The 20,139-nt window shown below is 51.6% G+C and overlaps 4 protein-coding genes across 4 annotated transcripts; all 4 read left to right on the forward strand.

Annotated features, from left to right (window-relative positions):
* Positions 1-1,426: 1,426 nt before the first annotated feature.
* Positions 1,427-4,356, forward strand: An01g05140 (hypothetical protein; the record flags this gene model as incomplete). Its single annotated transcript, XM_059747966.1, has 12 exons — positions 1,427-1,605; positions 1,685-1,705; positions 1,795-1,815; positions 1,866-1,946; positions 2,020-2,136; positions 2,204-2,546; positions 2,644-2,706; positions 2,814-2,918; positions 3,011-3,034; positions 3,220-3,344; positions 3,571-3,634; positions 4,027-4,356. 12 exons carry the CDS (start codon positions 1,427-1,429, stop codon positions 4,354-4,356), a joined length of 1,473 nt encoding a protein of 490 aa, XP_059599662.1.
* A 3,446-nt stretch (positions 4,357-7,802) lies between these two features.
* Positions 7,803-8,603, forward strand: An01g05150 (uncharacterized protein; the record flags this gene model as incomplete). The annotated part of the gene is made up of 1 exon (XM_001388904.3): positions 7,803-8,603. The coding sequence occupies one exon, from the start codon at positions 7,803-7,805 to the stop codon at positions 8,601-8,603; it is 801 nt and encodes a 266-aa protein (XP_001388941.1).
* Positions 8,604-8,638: 35 nt separating this feature from the next.
* Positions 8,639-11,016, forward strand: An01g05160 (uncharacterized protein; the record flags this gene model as incomplete). The annotated part of the gene is made up of 4 exons (XM_059747975.1): positions 8,639-8,779; positions 9,043-9,181; positions 9,269-9,321; positions 9,445-11,016. 4 exons carry the CDS (start codon positions 8,639-8,641, stop codon positions 11,014-11,016), a joined length of 1,905 nt encoding a protein of 634 aa, XP_059599663.1.
* Positions 11,017-13,832: 2,816 nt separating this feature from the next.
* Positions 13,833-19,819, forward strand: An01g05180 (uncharacterized protein; the record flags this gene model as incomplete). Its single annotated transcript, XM_059747983.1, has 7 exons — positions 13,833-13,990; positions 14,092-17,212; positions 17,283-17,393; positions 17,616-17,637; positions 17,857-18,737; positions 18,928-19,649; positions 19,816-19,819. 7 exons carry the CDS (start codon positions 13,833-13,835, stop codon positions 19,817-19,819), a joined length of 5,019 nt encoding a protein of 1,672 aa, XP_059599664.1.
* Between the last annotated feature and the right edge of the window lie 320 nt (positions 19,820-20,139).

Raw genomic sequence — 20,139 nt, forward strand, 5'->3', positions numbered from 1 at the left:
CCCCCCCCTCCTTGGCGCCAAAATACGGAGAAAATCCTAGGAATTACGGGGTTTGGGCATTACACGAACTACGGGGTAGACACCAACTCCAACCATTAAACCACCACCTACTGACAATTGCAGTTAGTAGGGACTCAGTATCTACATGCTACTAACCCAACAGGGAGTACGCTCAGTACTCACATTTTGGACTCCGCTTAACGCTAGTCAGAGCTAGCTTGAGAACCGGTGCGCTTTTAGTCTCTTAGTTCTTTTTGCCCAGCGTTTAGACCAGATTACCTGTAATAGCAGCAGCAGGGGCAGAAGGGAAAAAAAAAATCAAATAAAAGAGAGAAAGAGAACGAGAGAATAAGACTATGCTGTCCATTCACCATAGTGACCCTCCAAACCATATGAAAATTTTAATACCAAAGAAAGTAACACTACCAAAACCACTCAACTCTTAGTGGATAGTAGTAGAAGATAACTAGTAAGACCTGAAACACAAACCACCAAACATTCCGAACAGCGGGATCATCCCGCTTCCTATCTATCTATCCTTCCTCAGCCCCGGCCATACGGCGCGTGGCTTGAGCACCAGCACCAGCACCAGCACCAGCACAGCACAACACACTAAATCCCAATTAGTCCACTTTTTCCTTCAGTAAGAAGCAACTAACTAAATAAGTAATATGTCGTATCTTAGTATCTAAAAGGAACTAAGTACTCTACCTGGCTCCTGCAATCCTAGCCGATGATCCCATCCCTGCCCGTCTGCCCGCCCGTCTCTCTGTTTCTCTGTTTCTCTCCCTATCTTTCTTCCGGGGTTTAGGCTCTCGGGATTTACATTACGATTGGCACGGCGCATGGATTATGTGCGTATGTATGTATGTATGTATGTATGTTTGTCACAGGAGGATGGTACGTATTTGTTGCATGCTGGGAAGGGGGGAAATTGGAATTATGAATTAGAATCTGGGGATTAATTGCATCATTGTGCTTGAGTATCTGTCATTCTTGCATGCCGGATGGGTTTCGGGTGAGGGAGGAAGGGGGGTTTACTGTAGGGGTTGATGTTTGATTTGAGATAGATGGGAGATTTGATTGATTATGGTTGCTTGCTACTTTCTTGCAGGAGGTGTCTTGTAGGTACTACTGTATTAGGTAGGGAGGTTGTGGTGTGGTAGATAAAATGAGGTGGGATATTTCGCTAATATAACTATATCTGTGTATGGTATTGCAGAGATTGAGGAGTTGGGAGTAACAAAGACATGGTATGGTGTATGTAGATCATTTGTGTCGTCTTTCACACAATCGAACCCAAACGGTAAACAAATAAATCCCCTCCCAGATAACAAATCAAGATAAAGCAAGTGCAGGGTATCATAGTAGGCTAGGCTAAGGTAGCAAGCAAGTAATTCTTTCAAATCAATTTCACAAAACAGTAATGGTATCTCCAATTTCAACAGCAGAAAGTTCCTCGGTGCGGTATGGTGCGAGTGGCGGGGATGGAAGGAATTGGATGATCATCATTGAGCGGAGCGCTGTTCGCATGGAGAGTGGGACTCTGCTCAACGAGATGATCATCATCATCAGCCCTCGCCCCTCGCCCCTCCCCCCTGCCTGGTCGGTGACACCGCCACGCGGCCCCGCGCCAATACACATCCCAATTCCACATGTTGAATTTAATATTCGCGTAATGTAGGGCGCGTTGCGGGGTTGGGGGGTAAGGAGGTTCGATCGTTGCAGTCGCTGGTTTGTATGTTTGCTTTGCGACGGCATATGTGTCGCGCCAATTTGCGAAATAATCGGCAGGGCACCGAGGAACACAACCAGGTTCAATAGCTAGTATCCATATGGGGAAAACGGGTGACGCAGGAGTACAGGATCAACATGCGCAAACCCTCACTCAATCAAACACAACAAAGAATCAACAATCTGTGCCAGCACAGTAACATTGGTCCCGAGTAATGCATTGTTGGGTTGAGTAAACGGCGAGGCGAAGAAAAGGTGTAGAACCAGCGTTTGTCACGTCAAAAGTCGGCTTTGTTATTTCGCTCCCCCTCGCCCGTTGCGGGATCCCACCATCGAGCTGAAACCGGGGTCGAGCGGACGAGAAATTTGTGTCACTTTGTCGGCGGTGGCAGTGGTAGTGGTGTAGTTCCTTCTCTCGTTCCCTTGACTTCGTGAAGAAATGTGGGTTGGTTGGCTAGTTCGATTTGAGGGCTTCAGCGGATGAAGCCGACCATGGATGCGCAGCGACTGCAATAGTAGGAATTCATGCCGAAACGAACCACGCCGGGAGAGGATTCGTTTTCGAGACTCATAGATCGTTGACAGCGAGAGCAGCGCACAATGTCGAAATTCATGGAGCCGGGGGTCGAGCCTGTCGGGGAAGTGACCCCCTTTGTGGCGCCGGAAGGTTGCGGTTGAACTTGCACCGAGGAAGAGCTCATCTTCTCCTTTCCGCTCCGGTTGAGGGTTCGAAAGAAAAAAAGATGAGCTTTGTAGTGGCCAGTGAAGTTGAGCGCAATTTCGATATCCAAAGTTCTGCAATATGGGGGACCGTAAAAAGGTCGAAAATGGTTTTGGAGAATTGGGGGGGTGGGAGGGGAGGATGAGTGGTTATTTAGGCACGTTCAACTGGGTGGCGGAGTCGATTAGATTGTCTTGGGAAAACACGGGAATACAACGGCGATAGCGTTGTATGGTTCTGACAGTGCCCGGGTAGCTTTGGTAGCTTTGGTAGCTTAGTAGGCAGCAGATATTGACCACGTGTGAAAGGAACAACAAGAAGGAGGAAGGATAAGTTCCAGACGACCGTGAAATAATAGGCAGAAGAGTTAAAAAGGAGTGACCGGAGAATCGAGCTGGGTTGGGAAGTAGTGACTGAAAGGTATCTATACTACCAGAGCCCAGCGCCAAGCGAAGTGCTCAGGGTCAGATCGATCCACTTTTTTCCGCGCCTGTTTTGCACCGGCCTTGAGCTAGTTGGGTAAAATAATAGTCCTTTATATTATTTTCTGACGAGGCACAGGGGAAAGGAGGAGGCGGCGTTTGGCGGAGGGCGAAAAAAAAAAAAAAAATAAAAAACAAAAAAAGTATATATATAAAAAATAGTGATTTTTTTTGTCTCTCTTTTAAAAATAAAATCGACCCAAGACAGGGGGACGGTCGAACTTCAAGAGACTAATAATAAGAATGAGGCTAGCAATTAATACCGATTGAGGGATAAGGCAGCCGATAGTTCTTGGGAGAAAGCTGCTGCTGCTGCTGCACGGAATGTGGATGCCAGTTTCAGAGTTGAATCTGGAGGATGTCAACCATGAGAGATGGAGGAGGGAAGGCGAGGATCAGTCCTTCATGTATGTAGGCCGGATTCCTCTGCGATGGAATGACGATGTCAATATCCTGGTCTCAGAATGTTGTAGAACGACGACATGCCATGACATGAGAGGTGGCCGACTCTTATGACCTGAACCTGTTGAGAGGGGGGGAAGTTGTGTGTCTTGTCTTGTCTTGTCCTGTCCTGTCCTGTCCTGTCCTGTCCTGTTCTGCTCTGCTCTGCTCTGGTCGGGTTTTGTCTCACAGCTTGGCCGTAATTTCAGTTCCGGGTCGTCTGGAGGTACCAGGGCATGCTGGAAGTTACCAGACGGTTACAGACACCATCCAATGGTGCGTTGACTGAACCCGTTTCTTTCCTGCCTTGAGTTTCCTGCCCTCCCCGGTCGCATTATGGTTATTCGGGGACCAGTAGAGTCGATCGATTAGAGATCGGTCGACAATAATGATGTGATCTTAATTCATTGTCCTTTATTATATTTTACTTTTTGACTTTCAACTGTCCTGTCGGTCAATTGTCAAGCAATGCCCAGTATCCTGCATAGATTACAAGCCACTACTTTACGTATGTAGTCTCTTAGGGTTCTGGTTTTATTCTGGCTCTGTTAATAGTGCAGCTGCCACAGGACTGACCTAACTACTAGATCATCACCAGCCTATAACTAACTGTACTTTTACTTACGCGTGCCTATACCTCACATGCAGGCCAGCGAGGCTTGGTTTGGCTGCGTCAACCACCCCTCGTCCGCCCATCGTCGCTTTTCTCCCTCTCGTTGGTGCTTCGCTCCCAAAGCCGAGGGTCGTGTCGTCATGACTGATCCTGGTGGATGGAGTCGTCCGGGGCGATCGCCTGGACGGTTGGGTACCGGTTTCGATCTGCCATTCTCCTCTTCCCTCAGGAACACTCGTGGCCTTGCTGTACTTGTGGTTCAGCAAATGAGAGCCCGAACGGCCGGTAATCGGCGTATCGGTTCGTCCTCGCTGGTCACCTCCACCACCTCCACCGTTCCGTTCCCACTGTCTTTCATGCCTTAGTCATGCTGAGTCCATACAGCGCACGAGATATGGGTCTATTGGAATTTTTGCGAGGGCATATAAAAAAAGGTGAAAATTGAGAATGAGAATACTAAGTGGACCATTTTCACCTTGGCGGACCATGGGGTACCCTGGTGCCCTGGTTCCTTTTTTTTTTTTCTGTGGCTGCCTGTCGCCCTGTCACTGCTTAACCCAGCTAAACCTCCATTGAACAAGTGTCAGTCCTCAAACTCGATGCTGAGTGGGTGAACCATGATACCTTTCTCGGGTCTCCCAAGCTGTCGGAAGTACGGCGCTACCAGGAATCTACCATGGTCATGTTTCCGGAAGATCGATTGCAGTCTGCGATTGGCAGACCATGGATCGTAGCTATCATCATCATGATCTCTCCATGACAACCAGAACCCTGTCGATTATTCATCCTTCAAAAAGGTCCCTTTTGGTCAATTTACCATCAAAGAATTCCGTACAAAGGTCAGGCATGAACCCACCATTCGCTAATATTACCTCAGCCTCGTGCAAAGGCCTGCGGCTGTGTTGCATACCGTGACTCGCGAGGCGGTTACGGGCTCCACCCCGGGCGTTTCAGACTCTTCTGTCAGACATGAAAGGACCCCCTCCAGTCGCCATGTCCATCATTCCTCGCAGGTTTTATCGGGCAGTCGATCCATGTTGTCCGGTTTAAGGCATTTGGACAATTTCATCTTCCTGATGCAATATCGGTGTAGGCATACGGACCATAGGAATGTTCTACCGGCTCGGGCCTTTCCCAGCTGCCTAACTAATCAGTAGCACCAACCCTTCTGAGTTATCCATCCGGGCGCAGTGGACATTCCTTGATCGCCCGTCACTCGGCTTTCAACGGAACCCGTTTCCGTGCTCTCACTCTGCGCCGTCGTTTGTCGTTGCTGCACCCCGGGGGCTAGCGGATGGTCTGATCCATTTTTTCCCTCGCCAGCAGGCTGGCTGCTGGATGCTGGTGCAAAAATACCTGATTCATTTCGTATCTTGAGTTGCGCTTGGGTGCCCCCAGCTAAAGCCGGCTTGTCTTGGTAAGTGTGGCTAGCGAGCTAGCTGCAGTCGATTTCTTCTTCCTTCACAGTGGGGAAAAGGAAACCAAGCCGAAAACCCCGAATCCCTACTCCCGTTCCCCTACCCTGCCATGCATTTGGGGGAGGGGACGGAGTGAGCTAGTTGGCCTCGGATCCATGCCTGCGGTGTCCAGCATCGCAGATGCTTGACTCCTTTTTCCTTCGTGCGTGTGCGTTTTGAGGACCGTGAGATCCTTGAGGCATTTTCTGCTTATGTACGGGGTAAGATTCTTGTGCTATTTTTGTTGATCTCTCTCTAGTTTCGTAGTGTCCGGTAATTCGCCGATCCGCGATGGCCCTGCAACTACAGACTACTAGATGCCTTGTCCATCCCAGCATCACGGCTAATTGCCAAGAATGGGAATGATGACAGCTATGGACTTTGAGTCGGATGTTCACTTTGGTGACCCCAACCACCAACCACCACCCCGGAACGCTTTGCTGTCTGTACCTAGCAATCCATACAGCACTCCACCTGTACTTCATTCCCCTCTTCAACCCCACTTTGGAAAGGATGATGCTGGCTGCTGCTCCAGATGCAGCAGTATAACCAGTAGCCACATCCTATAGTCTTCCAATTGTGCATACGGGGACTGGAAAGACAGGTCGTCTGGTGCAGAGGGAACGATGCACGGCAGGTCCGTGTCACCTGATATGCCTTGCCCATGCGTCTTTTTCTGTCAAACGGACATAGCCACGAGTGATGGCCTATGGGAATTTTGACGTACTCTGGGACTAGGATCACGGCCTCAGACAAAAGAAGTAAACCTGCATACTTTACCGTGCGTAAAACTATCACCCCGGACCCATGCATTGGCCGTATGGAAACAATGTATGTATTGAGATTGATACCATACTCACGATCGCTACCGGGTGTTGCGGAAGTCAGGCACATGTATTCTTCTTTCTCAAGAGGGCCGCTTTTCTTTCTGTTTCCATGGCGATTCAGAGGATGGCTTGCTTGACTTCCGGGCTTTTCCACATCTTCTTCAGGCTCTTACGGAAGGAAAAAGAAGAGGGCCATTGCCGTGGTGCCGACCTGCACCGATGCACTGATACCGCTAGTTTAGGGTAGTCACCGGGTGCCAGCATCGCCTTATGGAGGTCATCCTACTGCTGGACTCTCCTCTGGCATCTGCAGGATGGTGTAATCGCGCGTGAGCATCCGGTCCGCACCCCGTTGGCGGTAATGCACGAGGACTAAAACGTCAGTGCCTACGACTTGTCCTATCTAGTTACTTTGTATCTTCTTTCCATCTTGAGTGGTGGTGTTCAACCGCCGAGGGTCCAACACTGCCAATCACCATCGGTAAGGCGTTAGTCACAGTGCAGCGGTAACTCACTAGTTAATTAGTTAGTTATTTAGTTAGCAACACTCTGTACTAGACTAGTTCAGAAGTGGATAGTTAGCAAGTCGTAGTAGGAGAGTATCTCGTCAGCAGATGAAGCTTCCCAGTTCCTGCTGCTTCGAGACAGCGAGACGTTACGGTGACATCATCTCACATGCATCCGTTCTCTTTCGTATTTGCTTCCCCTCCATTGAAAGACCAGGAACGGACGAGGCATCAAAACAGGGAATATCCGCAATTCATAAACAGTGGTGTCTTTTTCAGTTTTCCCGTCTCTTCAGAAACTTCCGAGGTGGGATGAGGGCATAAGACGAGCGAGAGAGAACCTCGCCGAATATCCGAGCCTGAGGGTCGAGATAAGACTTCCTCTTGTCGAGCGGGTTACAGTCCATTGAGCTCGTTCCTGCAACAGAGCTTCCCTTCCCACCACCCCGTGTTATGGCATCAACAACGACGTCATGGTTAGGGTCTGGGACTGCCAGATCTTCCCCCCCCCAACTGACCATCGCGCAATTCTAGACTATCTAGACTACAAACCACAGTATCAACTGACAAACCGACTATGTAACGAGTGACTCGTCAATCCATGGGAAGCGACCGTCACTAGCGTCTTCCTGACGAAGATTGGGTTTCCCCCCCCTCTTCTTCCCTATCTCCCAAGGAATAATGCTTTTCACATCATGATGCTGTAAGAAAAACAATAATAATGATGATGGGGGTTTCCTGGACTGGCTTGTGGATGGCGCAGGAACGTGTTCCCAGTTGCGCCCGGGTTGTGATTCGCTTTCGGCAGGTACGGAGTCTTTCCAGCGTCTCCTCTACTGCCCCGCCACACCCCGCCTGAAGCTGTTGACCGAAAACCACAACCACCACCACCACTAGCTAGCCAGCGACCGAGAATACTACTACTACTACCCTTTCTTCTCTTCCTACAACTCGTGAATTTTCCCATCTTACATCTCCCCCCTCACCTTTCATCTCACCCACGTCTTATCTAGCCGTAATAATGGCCGGATCTGCCCCCAACCTCTACAGCTTCCTCAGCAACGACGCTTTGGCCCAGCAATTGAGGCCCTACGTCCTGCGGTGTCAGAACTCGGCCCTCAGCCGTCACAGCACATTCCGCGTCGCAGTCTCTGGTGGCTCCCTTCCGAAAGTTCTCGCCCAAGCTCTATTGGCCCCTGGAAATGGATCCCCCGAAGATACCGCTCAGTTCTCCAAGTGGGACATCTTCTTTGCCGATGAGCGCGCCGTGCCCCTCGATCACGAAGACAGCAACTACCGCCTGCTGAAGGAAGAGCTGCTGAACAAGATTCCCTCGGAGCTGGGTGCCCCGACCGTGCACACGATCGACGCCGATCACGTCAACGATGAAGACCCGCAGGAGCTGGCGGATTTGTACCAGGAAGAGCTGATGCGCTCCTTTGCCGCCAAGGATAGCGTCAAGCTGCCCGTTTTCGATCTAATCCTTCTGGGATGCGGCCCCGACGGCCACACTTGCAGTCTCTTCCCCGGACACGAATTGCTGCGGGAGAAGGATGCCTGGGTGGCTGCCATCAGCGACTCTCCTAAGCCGCCCCCGAAGCGCATTACCTTGACTTTGCCCGTGGTGACGCATGCCCTCAACATCGCCTTTGTTGCTACTGGCGGTGGAAAGAAGGATATCATGAAGCAGATTTTCGACGCCGAGGAGGGGAGAGACCTGCCCTCCACTCTCGTCAACCAGGGTGGTGGCGAGAAGGTGAGCTGGTTCACCGATAATGCGGCTGTGGAGGGAGTCGCTTTCCCCCGACGTGGAAGCCTGTAACGTATGGGTAGAAATTGGTACGAAATTACTTCGATATGATGGCTGGGGTGAAGGATAAGGAGAGAGTCATGGCGAGGCTACGGAAGGATTCAACTAATCTCAAAATGGGCCCCTGGGCTTTACTGTCATTCGACCACCTGTATTACCAGAGCAAGGGGGGCACGGCTCAGGAACACGTACGTTCAAGGCTGGATGAAGTGTTCATTGCCTCTTATCTTCTATCTGTTGGAGAGTTTCTTTTAGACTTGCCAAAAGTTTGTGTTATCGTTATCCTTCTGATATCACGGACGGGTCTTAATTGAACGATTGACGGGGATCCAGTAATCATCATTCCAGTTATTTGTCTCTAGTACTAATTAGTGAGATGCAATTTCACCTATCTCTGAAGTATCCATGTAGATAGATGTAGGGAGTGAATGAATGATAGCTGTCCATGCAGATGCGCCCGATCCACCTGACGCAGTGCCAAGCTTTGCCCTGGGGGAAGCGGAACTTCACCGCAAGACGGGCAACCACGGACCTGCCGTCCTCAGCTGAGCTCAGGCCTCGTCTATTTACAACGACGGTTTCCGGGCAGCGTATCTATTTTCCCCGGCGAGGCCCCATCTTGGACTGATCTGATAGCTACCTAGTCGAATGTCACACACATATGATTTGATCTTCAGCAATCATGCCAATTCCAACGCGTTCCCTTTCGCTTCGTGAGCCCCGCAAACAGGTTAGTGTCGCATCTGTTAGTAGCTCATTCCACCATCCCCCCCCTAGCGCCTGAGAGCCACCATCCCTCGCATGCTTTCCCTTTCTACCAACACTACTGACGTCTGTTATCATCATCAAACAGAATTCTACTACAGTGCGCACAACGACAACGACAACAACAACAACAACGGGTAAGCCGGCATCCACGACCTCGACATCAGCAACCAGCACATCTTCCAGTGCTGCGACCAGCACTGAGAACCTCGTGACTCGGAGCAAGAGTCTTTTGCCTGTTCGCGATGAGGGACGTGCGACAAGACCTTCTCGTTTACAACAACCGTCTGAACCCCGCGTAGCGCAGAGGACTAGCAAGGCCTCGGATAAGGCTCCGCAATCGCAGCCCGCCCAGGAGAATACCGGTATAACCCGTCGCCAAAGCCTGATCAGACCGAGCCCGCTAAAGCCCTCCGCACCTCTGAAGCCTACCTCTGCCTCGTCAAGAAGGCCTACTGTTGCTCCGAGTCCATCATCGCCGGTTAAACAGGAGATACCCTCGAGGCAGAATGGACGGCCTTTATCGCCGAAGAAAACCGAGACACTCTCGAGACAGAATGGTCCGCCTTTGTCCCCGAAGAAAACTGATATGCCTCCGCCCCCGCGACTTGCCCGGTCGGCTTCTCTCAGACAGCCTGCTGCCCCGAGCTCGAGCACACCGACAGTGACTAGAGGTCATGCGCGGCATCGCAGCCAGGGAATCGCGACACCTTCGGGGGGTCAATCTCCGAGAAAAGTTGACCCTCCTTCGCCTTTCCCTACCTCCGCCACTGTACGGTCACGGGCTCAGCTCTCGACTTATCAACAACCGCTCTCCCCAAAGAAGGTGGCTAAGCCAGCGACTGCAACACAAGCGGCAGCTCCGCCCGCCGTGGATGCGGATTCTTCGTTACTTCCCTCGTCTTGGCCGGAGATTGCGGCGCTACAAACAGAGCTATTACAATTGAGTTTGGTTCACCTGTCTTCGTGCAAACAGCACAACGAATGGGAGACTACCGCGGAAGCACGACTACGGAGGGATTATAATTTGGTGGCAGGCGATTATCAAGCGGCCTTGGCCGATGAGAAGGAGTACCAGAGACAGCTCAACGGGCATGCGTTGCATCACTGGCTTGAGAACACGCGTGAGCGCAATGGACAACGAGGCTTTGCAGAGCAGATCCGCATACTTTCTCAGGTGGCAGAGGAGGTCTACAATTTATCCGACAACTTGGACGGCCGGCACACAGTGGCTGTCCAGGAATTCGAAGTCTGGTTCCAAAGAGTCGAGGAGATCCGGACAATCCGTTTTCATCATGGTCGCAACTTGGACCAGGTGGTCTTTATCGATCCTCTGAACCATGGGTGGCGGGACGAGACATCTGCTTTGGTCATGAAGCTTGAACTGTGCCTGAGACAGCTGCAGAGCTTGGACATTCTTGGATATGGAGATCCGGGGCCTTTAGGCGACTCCGCGCTGTTCCGCACAGCAAAGGGTCTGGAGGAAATGGCCAGCATGATGGTTGAGGAGCTGAACACGATCCGTAAGATTGAAAGCGACGTCGTAAAGTCAGAGCGCGAGTGGGTTAGTCAGCTGGCCCGGCAATTGACTGCAAATCAGGCACATGATCAGAAGCGCCCAACAGTTGGAATGTGGAGACGGCCGTCGTTGAACTCATGAACTTTGTGCTGTATGCCGAAGAATTGCGAAGAATTGCAGTGAAGGTTGAACTGCAGAGTTACTTGTCGCGGTCAACCTGATCCGTTACTGAACCCCATGCTAAACCCTATCTTCCCCAGGGGTATGGCATGCAGTTTGCTGCTTCTGCCGGATCTACTAGCGTAAGCGGATTCGAACCATGGGAGCGATTCGCAGGCACCGTCTGCATAGCCAGGCATGCATGTGTCATCCAAGGGCCCAAAAACCGGTTCTCGCAGAAGTCCAGTTTTCAACGAGAGCGCAAATCATTCGCCAAAATTTTGCGCTAGCCCTTCCTAGCCGGCTTCTGGCCAGCGGCCGGACAACATTCGGGGTGCTTAACGATACTACGGCCGGTTATCGTGGCCTGTTGAGATTCTAGAAGCTCAACCATCCCACCTTAATTCTTGATTTTTGGGACACGGCCGGGGCAAACCTGTTCGCCCGACCAGCGGCCTGTCGCGCGCTTGTGACGAAAAGGGAGAAAGGGAGGAGGAGAGTGCAATGGCCTAGGTTTAGATCCCCTCATCCGTGTTCGGGGTGTCTGTTGTCTGCATGTTCCATGACAGTCTAAGATGTTCTTTTCCCCTCCAAAAAATCGGTCTGCGCTGTGTGTGAATCTGTGCTACCAATGGCCATGTTTCACCGCGGAAAAAGGTCTACAGCAGCGCAGGCCTCGGCTCGCGACAAGCATGATTGATTTGACCGCTGGCTACATCAAGCTCTGCCTTGTGTTATTCCGCGGACGCTGTGCACATCCGTGCAGATCGGTTGGGTTGAATGTGGAACCCTCCAGTGTCTGGTGATGAGCCCAATGTACTAAGGAGAAGAGGAGGAAACAGGTTCTTCTCGGTCCATTTCCTGGCCGAATTTGTCAGACCTGGGATTGGAGCGCTCCGATGTAGGCTCACCCTTCGCGTATAGATACTGTTGAGGTAAATAGTAATGATTCACCTCTTTATTGCTCCCCTGAGAGAATGTGAGGGGTAGATGACGATCGATTCTCCGAGGCGTAAGAGGGAGGACAGGGAGTGTATTGCGTAAATTGCTCTTAACCGGGGAGTAGGAGGATGGGATGACCGGCTTTCTGACACGAGGTTCAGTTTATATACAACTGAATCCTGCCATCCGCCAAACTCCCCATTTTAGCGCGGTCAGTGACTAAGCAACGTGGGGAGAGGTGTCGTCATCGCCGTTGGTCTTTCCGAAGCATCACCAGAACTGGAACGGGATTGATGCTTCTGGATCTTCGAACTTTTTTTTTTGGAGTGACACCCTCGGGTGGTATTCTACCCTAGTCAACCCGGTCAAGCTTCGTCTAGAGCCAACAGTAGTAACCTCCCCTCCCTCCTTTCTAATCCACCACTCAGTTCAACTGAACAAGCAGACAGGCTCCACTCTCAGCGGTGTAACTGCCTCTGGTCAACGATGCCTATCGCTTCAGCTACACACCTTCGCAGCTGGAGCCCAACAGACTACTGTGGGATCTAATGCACCTCCTGGCGCTGGCCCTCCTCCCCTTGTGCATTGGAGTCACTCTCGACTCGGTTCATCGACGATCGGGGACTCTCCCGAATGGGTAAGACTAGATGTGCTCGGGAATCCTGTGGGAGAATGGAGGAAAGGAACGAGGGTCATTGGATGACTTTCCTTGTAGGATGGAGGAGTAGGTGACAGTTAGTTAGTTAGTTTTCTCTGTAGCAGCAGTAGTAACTATTTAGTGCTATATAAGTCCAGTCCTGTATCGTCCGGAATTCTTTCCCTCTCTTCCTTCCTCTCCCCAAAATTGGAGACATACTGCATGTGTCCTGCAAAGTACTAGCTCGGGGCTATCTACTTCGTCTGCGTCTTTCATTCTTCTTACTATTATTATATCTTTTTAATTCAATTTTTTTTTCTTTTCGACTCGTAAAGATGAACCAACAGTGATGAGTCCCAAAGTCTATGCAGTGCTTGACGTGGTTGTGACCTGAACTGGTGGTTCTCTTCCTCCCCCCGATAATCTGGCCCCGGTGGAGCTGAGCAGTTGGTGGTTCCTTTTCCCCTCTTGCTTGCTTGTTCTTCCCGCAAGTCTTCTGTCTCTCGTTTTTCTTTATTATTCTCTAAAAACAACTCTCTTTCGTGCCCGCTCTGTCTGTCCTCTTCGATCTGATTACTTCCGCTTCCTCTCCAATTAACGGGAGAAAAGTACGACAAAGTGCCAACGATACTACCCACTGTCAACTTGCATAGACCGTCATCTTCTTTCCCCCAACGAACCCCAGTTACTGCTGGTACGCTACAGCCCACCCCACTTTTATTCTGCCTTTCTTTTCTTTCATGTTTTGCTTTGACGATCACTGCTTGCCACTGTTTTCAGCCCTAGATGTTTTTTCGAGCTATTGGTGTTGATTGATTGCGTTGTGTTGAGGGATGCCTTTGACTTGTCAATTCCCGAGGGAATAATAATGTCTGGACCGTTCGCCATCCTCCCGTCACCACCTTAGCCTTTTTTTCTCCTCACTCTCCTTTTTCGTCTTGCTGTCTTCTCTTCCTCTTGGAATCTCTCACGCTTTTGACACTGACCCTACTAGCCATACCTCTTTCTTTTCCTTTCTTTCCCTCTGGCACTGTGATCTTGCCCCTCTCCTGACTAGCTTATGTCTACCCTTACGCTCGTGAGCTTTGCGACGCGATTTGCGCACGTTTGAGTCTGACGTCATTGAAGGTGTGGCAGCAGCAAACTTCCACTGCGCGCAATGCTTCGATCTCGCGTCGCCTGATCGTCCACCATCTGTCGCCTATTCATCGTCCCAACCATGAAGGAATCGCTTTATGATCGCATCTGGCGCCGGGAATTGGGAGAGGACTCCCGGTTCGCAAGCATTCATGGCATTTATGGATCCAAGGATTGGGTGGAAAACCTGGATATTGTGAACGAACTGGGTGGGCATTCGGGCTGTGTGAATGCCTTGAGGTATGCTAGTATTGCGCCACGTTTTTAATTTAAGTACTTGGAGGAATCCTTGTAGTGGAGGATCCTCTCTGGCAAAATGCATCGCTTCTGACGCTGCGCAGTTGGTCGCGGTCAGGCCAGCTTCTAGCTTCGGGCTCGGACGACCAGCACTTGAACATCTATTCCTACCAACCCGAATCTTCCACCGCGCCGTTCTCCCTGAATACGACCGTCGCTACGGGTCACAGCGCGAACATCTTCTCAGTCAAGTTTATGCCACACTCCAACGATCGAACTCTAGTGACTTGCGCCGGCGATTCCCAGGTTCGCATCTTTGACATCGAATATTCCAGCAATGGCAGCAACAGTGTGGACGCCACTTCTGCCTTTTCTGCATCTGCACGGAGCCGAAGGTTTAACAACTTTTTCAACAATGCGCGCTACCTAAATGCGGGGAATACCAACGTCAGAGTTTATCGCAGCCATGCCGATCGGGTTAAGCGGATCGTTACTGAATCATCGCCGTATCTCTTCCTGACTTGCTCGGAAGATGGCGAGGTTCGCCAATGGGACTTACGTCAACCATCGTCCGCCTACCCAAAGCCACGAGGCGGCCAAGGATACATGGCTTTTCGACCGGGACAGGACCACGACGACTCCAACGTACCGCCTCCGCTGATTTCCTACAAGAAACACCGACTCGACCTCAACACCATCTCGTGCTCCCCGAGCCAACCACATTACATTGCGCTTGGCGGGGCCCACCTTCACTGCTTCCTCCATGACAGGCGCATGCTGGGTCGCGACTTGATGGCGGAGAGGGGTGATCCGGGTGCCTCGCCTGGCAGTAGTAGTCATGGTGAGCAGCTGATGGATCAGGCGACGCGGTGTGTGCGGAGGTTCGCCCCTAACGGTCAGCAACGAATGAAAACGCGCGATGACGGCCATATCACTGCCTGTAAGATTAGCGACGCCAACCCAAATGAGATGGTTGTCAGCTGGTCCGGCGATCACATATATAGTTTCGATTTGATTCGGAGCCCGGATGCAAGGGAGGATGCGTCCAAGCGCCAAACCTCCGCCCGGACGACACCGGTCCCGCGTCGGCGCCGAGGCTCTAAGACTAGGAAGCGTAAGCGACAGAATGGGACCTCGATGTCCTCGCAGTCCAGCAGCAATCAGACTCGACCTCGCCGTCGACCCAGAGAGCGACCCGATGAAGGCGAGCTGGCCTTCCGAGTCCGCTATGGCAATGGCGAGTTGGAGGACATTCCCCTCCCGTCTCTCACCGAACACCACGCCGAGGTCCCCCAAAGGTTGCTGGAGCAGTCACGGTTGTCTGTCCTTAATGACGCGCAAAGGCTCAGCATGCACATTGCCAAGGACATGGTCAAGCTCCGTAAAGCAATGTTTTCGCTGGAGACGTCCTTACGCGAAGAATATGAGACCTCCAATCAAGCTGACCTGACACCGTTCACCGAGTCCTTTTCCACTGCACTAACCCTTGCTTCCATCTGTCTCCCACAGATGGATGAGATTATGCGTACCTGGCGATACCCTGTCAATCCTACGCCCGACATTGTGCGCTTCCAGCAAACCTTGCGGCGGAACCGACAGACCTCCTGGCGGTTCATTCAAGCTGCAGGCACATTAGCACGAGTTCTAGGGGGTGAAATCCAAAACACCCCCGGAGATGTAGATCGTGACATGGAGCCTTTCCAACAGATACACCCAGCCTCGCTCGAACGCTCGGTCGATCATAAGGAGCAGTTTGGATACGATTTCATCAAGGCTATACTACTCTTTGTAGAAGGTGGTCGCCAGGCTCTTCTGGCAGGTTTCAAGAAAGATGCAGCATCCCGAGGTAACCTATCCAGATTTCCGGTAGCTGAGAATGCGGATGAAGATGCAATCGAGACCGTCTTGATTCCCTACCTGCAGAGACTGGCGGGGGATGTACCTGTTGTGAATGTGGACGCCTCGCGATTTGAACATGATGACGCTCGTATCCTCTTCCCAACTCAGCGCCACGCCGTGGCCGCCTTTGCCAATGTTGTCAAATACCCCGTTGAAAACCTCGTAGATACGGACCCCAACATGCGCAATGGGACTTCAACGGAGCCCCCTAGTCGTACCCACGACTTGTTCCAGTTAACACAGTACTGGGTTTTCAAGGTGGCCCGTGGTGTCCTTCTGGAGACCGGAACCGGGGTAAATTATGCGTTTTTTAGCCGGGCTTTTGGTGGCCTGCGTACGAGGGTGGAAAGTGACTCCGAATCCGAAGTGGAACCCGAGAGATCACAAAATGATCTCGAAGCTAATGTCGAAGAAGAGCCCATCCGCGATGTTAATCTGAAAATACTCCGGAGGTCGCATCTTGCTACTCGAGAGAGTTCGGAGGTAGAGACAGGCGAGTCATCAGGGGTGCAGACACCACTGTCCGATGATGACGACGAAGAAGAAATTGCTTTGGCATTACCAGATATCATCGATGATGACAGTGAGAATGAGGTTGGCCTTCCCATAGCGGAAGAGGAGGAGCAGGATGAGGAAGAAGACGAAGACGAAGACGAGGAGGATGATGACGATGAAGAGCTCGATCTAGACCTGAGCAGTTCGGCTGATGACAGTGACGACTCCGAGGCTGCTGATCATATCTTCAGGGAATATGGCCTCCAGCCCCGAGAAAGGGAATACGTGGACGTTGATGTTCCCTGTTCCTCGCACACCCGAGTCTACATGGGCCATTGCAACATAAAGACCGTGAAGGATGTCAATTACTTTGGACTGGACGACGAATACGTAGTGAGCGGCAGCGACTCTGGCCACATTTTCATCTGGGACCGGAAAACCTGCAAGCTAGTCAACATCCTCGAGGGTGATAGTGAAGTAGTCAATGTTGTGCAAGGTGAGAATATCCCCAACCGTGGCCATTTTATTTGGATTTTTGAGGGTCATTTAAGCCAACGGTCCTTTGCAGGTCATCCGTATGAACCCACCATTGCGGCCTCGGGAATCGACAACACCATCAAGGTCTTTTCATCCGATCGACGCGCTCAGGAGGATGCGCGCCGTGGAATCAACATCTTGGATCCTGACAACCCAGCCAACACGCTTGGATTGGGACCGAATGTCAGCACCATTGGTGGTCTAGGCAGTCGCAAGCGCTTGCATGATAGTTATCGCATCATGAGTCAGAACGATGTAGATCGACAAGGTGGGATGAGCGAAGCATACATCACTGTAGGTTTACCTAGATTCAGCTTTTCCGCTGCAATACAGAGCTTTGGGCTTGTGTTAACGAACAAAACAGAGGCACATGCTGGCCCGCCTGGCGGCAACCCTGCGAGACCAACGGCATGGTGTAACGGTGGGCGAAGGAGGCGAACATGCTACGCTTGTTCTGGATGATAACAGCTGCAATGTATGTGCAATATGGATTCAAATCATCTCTAAAAGCTCCCATCCCCGCCAAGCTAACTCATTGGATTCAGGTGATGTGATCTAACCTTTTTGACCGGACTAATGGGGAGATGTCTTGGGCGGCCTATTACCCGGACTGCACCCGTTGACAGGATTCGTATTTCCTTCTCTTCCTCTAACCTCTAGCTTTACCTTCGTCGATGTTATTAATATTAGATTCTAGCACCCGCGTCATCACTCTCTGTGTCTGTTTCGCGGTCGCTTCCCAGCAGTTCTGGTCACACCCGTGCATCTCGGTTTTGGAGCCATGGGCCGGCGTTTCCTGAAGGCAAAAGCAAAGCAATTGAATGAAATTATCGGACATTCTTATTCTTACCAAGTGTATAGCAGCAGAGCAGCGTAGCCAGTTATCTCAATTTACGATCGTCTTCCTGACTAGGGCTTCAAATCTCTAGAAAATATAGTTTATCACCACGTGACCCTTATCGATTCCCCCGCATTTGTCCCTCCAATTTTTGGCTTTTTTTCACTTTGCCTTCCATCTTCCCATCTTGCGCCTCGAATTCTCAGCCTCCACCTCGATTGCTGCTCGCAATTGAAAATGCAGACCCTACAGGACCGAGCGGACATCACCGCTCGTCTCTATGCTGACCCCCACAATCCGCACCTTTACTACAAACGAGGCCTTGTCCACCAAACCCTGGGCTTTCCCGATCTCGCATCCGCCGACGCATACCGCGCCCTCTCCCTGCTCGACTCGGTCGTCGATCCCGATGGCTGCGAGTTTCACGCCACACGGCGGATTCAGGATGCACCAGATACTCCCGCAACAACTGAGGAGGAGGGGGACGACGACGAGGATGACAATTTCACTCCCATCACACAAGATGAGTACGACTCCATAATCGGAGACGTCTACGCCCTTCTTGTGCGCAACTTGGTCGACTGCGGCTGTTTCCGCGATGCCTTTGAGTTCTGCGTGCGTGGACAGGGGCTCCTAGAGGACATGTCGCAGAAGGAGCGCAATACCTCTGCGCAAGCTGTGCTCAAGGACCAGCTGGCCATCATCCGGAAGAACTACGAAGCCCGTCAAGGAACCACCACCGGAGACGCCAATATCAACCCTAGTGCTCTGAACGCCCAAGGCTTCGCCCGCCGAGTCCTCTATCCCTGGAACGAGCACGAACCGGACCGCAAGTTCCCCGAGACTTTGCAGCTCCTAAACGAGCGCCTCAAGGACGTTGCGCCTAAATGCGAAGTCCGCGCCGTCGCCTTGCCCGCTTTACACGGCACCACCACCACCGAAGACGAAGTCTCTGTCCAACTCGGCCTCTTCGCCAAAGAAGTACATCGCCCCCAACGAGATCATCCTCCGCGAATCCTCCCTCCTCACCGCTACCAACCGCCTGCACGACGACCTCTGCGACGCCTGCAACGCCCCTCTCCCTGATCTCTCCTCTCCCAACCCCCCCGTCGCCTGCGACGGCTGCGCAGATACCATCTTCTGCTCGCAGGCCTGCCACGACGACGCACAGCGCATCTACCACGGCGCCGTCTGCGGCCTCATGGAGAACCTCGAATCCATCGGAAAAGACATCCCCGACCCCAAGGACAAGGCTGATTACCTCTACCTCCTTCTTCTGGGCCGCACGCTCGCCATGGCCGCTACCCAGGAGCTGCACCCGCTCGATCTCCCTGAAGTGAAATACATCTGGGGCGATTTCCACGACCTCGACCTTAACACCAATGAAAGCAGCAATGACAATGAAGACCCAACAGCAACCCTCCCCTTTTCCTTCCAGCTCAATATCCTCCAACCAATGCGTTTCCTAGAAGAAATGGAAATAGACCCCTACGTTGCCCTCCCCCGCTTCGACACCTGGGTCCTGAATACCCTGTACGCTAAGTTCCGGGGCACTGCGTCGGGCCGGCTCTCGACGTGGGACGGTGGCCCGGAGCTCTGTGCTGTGCACCCGCTTTGGTGTCTGGCGAACCATTCTTGTGATCCGAATGTCAGGTGGGAGTGGGGCGGGGAGATTACGTTCCGGGCTAGGGAGGAGAGTGAACGGGCGGTTTGGAAGAGGGTTAAGGGTGCTGGTGGTGGTGGGGATGAGGTTCCTGGGGGAAGAAGGAGACAGGAGGCGGGGATAAAGAAGGATGAGGAGATTCTCAATCATTATTGTGATATTGGGTTGGATGTCAAGGAGAGGAGGGAATGGGCGAGGGGCGCGTTGGGGGGTTGGTGTTTGTGTGAGAGGTGTGTTTGGGAGGCGGGGGAGAAGTGATTGTTCGGTGTTAGTTTGAGGAGTGTGGTTGGTTTGTGGATAGAGGACTTTGGGGTTGGTGGTTTTGGGATTTGGAGATGAACATAGAGATAGATATTAGATATAGTGGTGGATGATGATGATGATGACGATGAATAGATAGAGATACCCAGGTCGATGAAAAGAGAGAGATGATGTGGATGCTATTATGTCTCTATTGAAACCGGAGGTTTCGTAACCAGTACACTACTATCTTCCACTACTAACTACTCAGTACTAGTACTGAGATAGTCTCCCCATATGTCAGTGTATAATAACAGTAGTAGTTGTAAACTCATGTCTCCATCTTATACAACTACATCGGTCATAGCAGTACTAAGTACGTATGTTAACCACTGCAGTAATCTGATCACTACTGCTACCTAGTCCATATGATAACACTTATTTCTCTTACTTGTATACTGATGATATACTTTCGTGTCC

The sequence above is a fragment of the Aspergillus niger genome, assembly GCF_000002855.4.
Source record: "Aspergillus niger supercontig An01".
NCBI classification, from domain to species: domain Eukaryota; kingdom Fungi; phylum Ascomycota; class Eurotiomycetes; order Eurotiales; family Aspergillaceae; genus Aspergillus; species Aspergillus niger.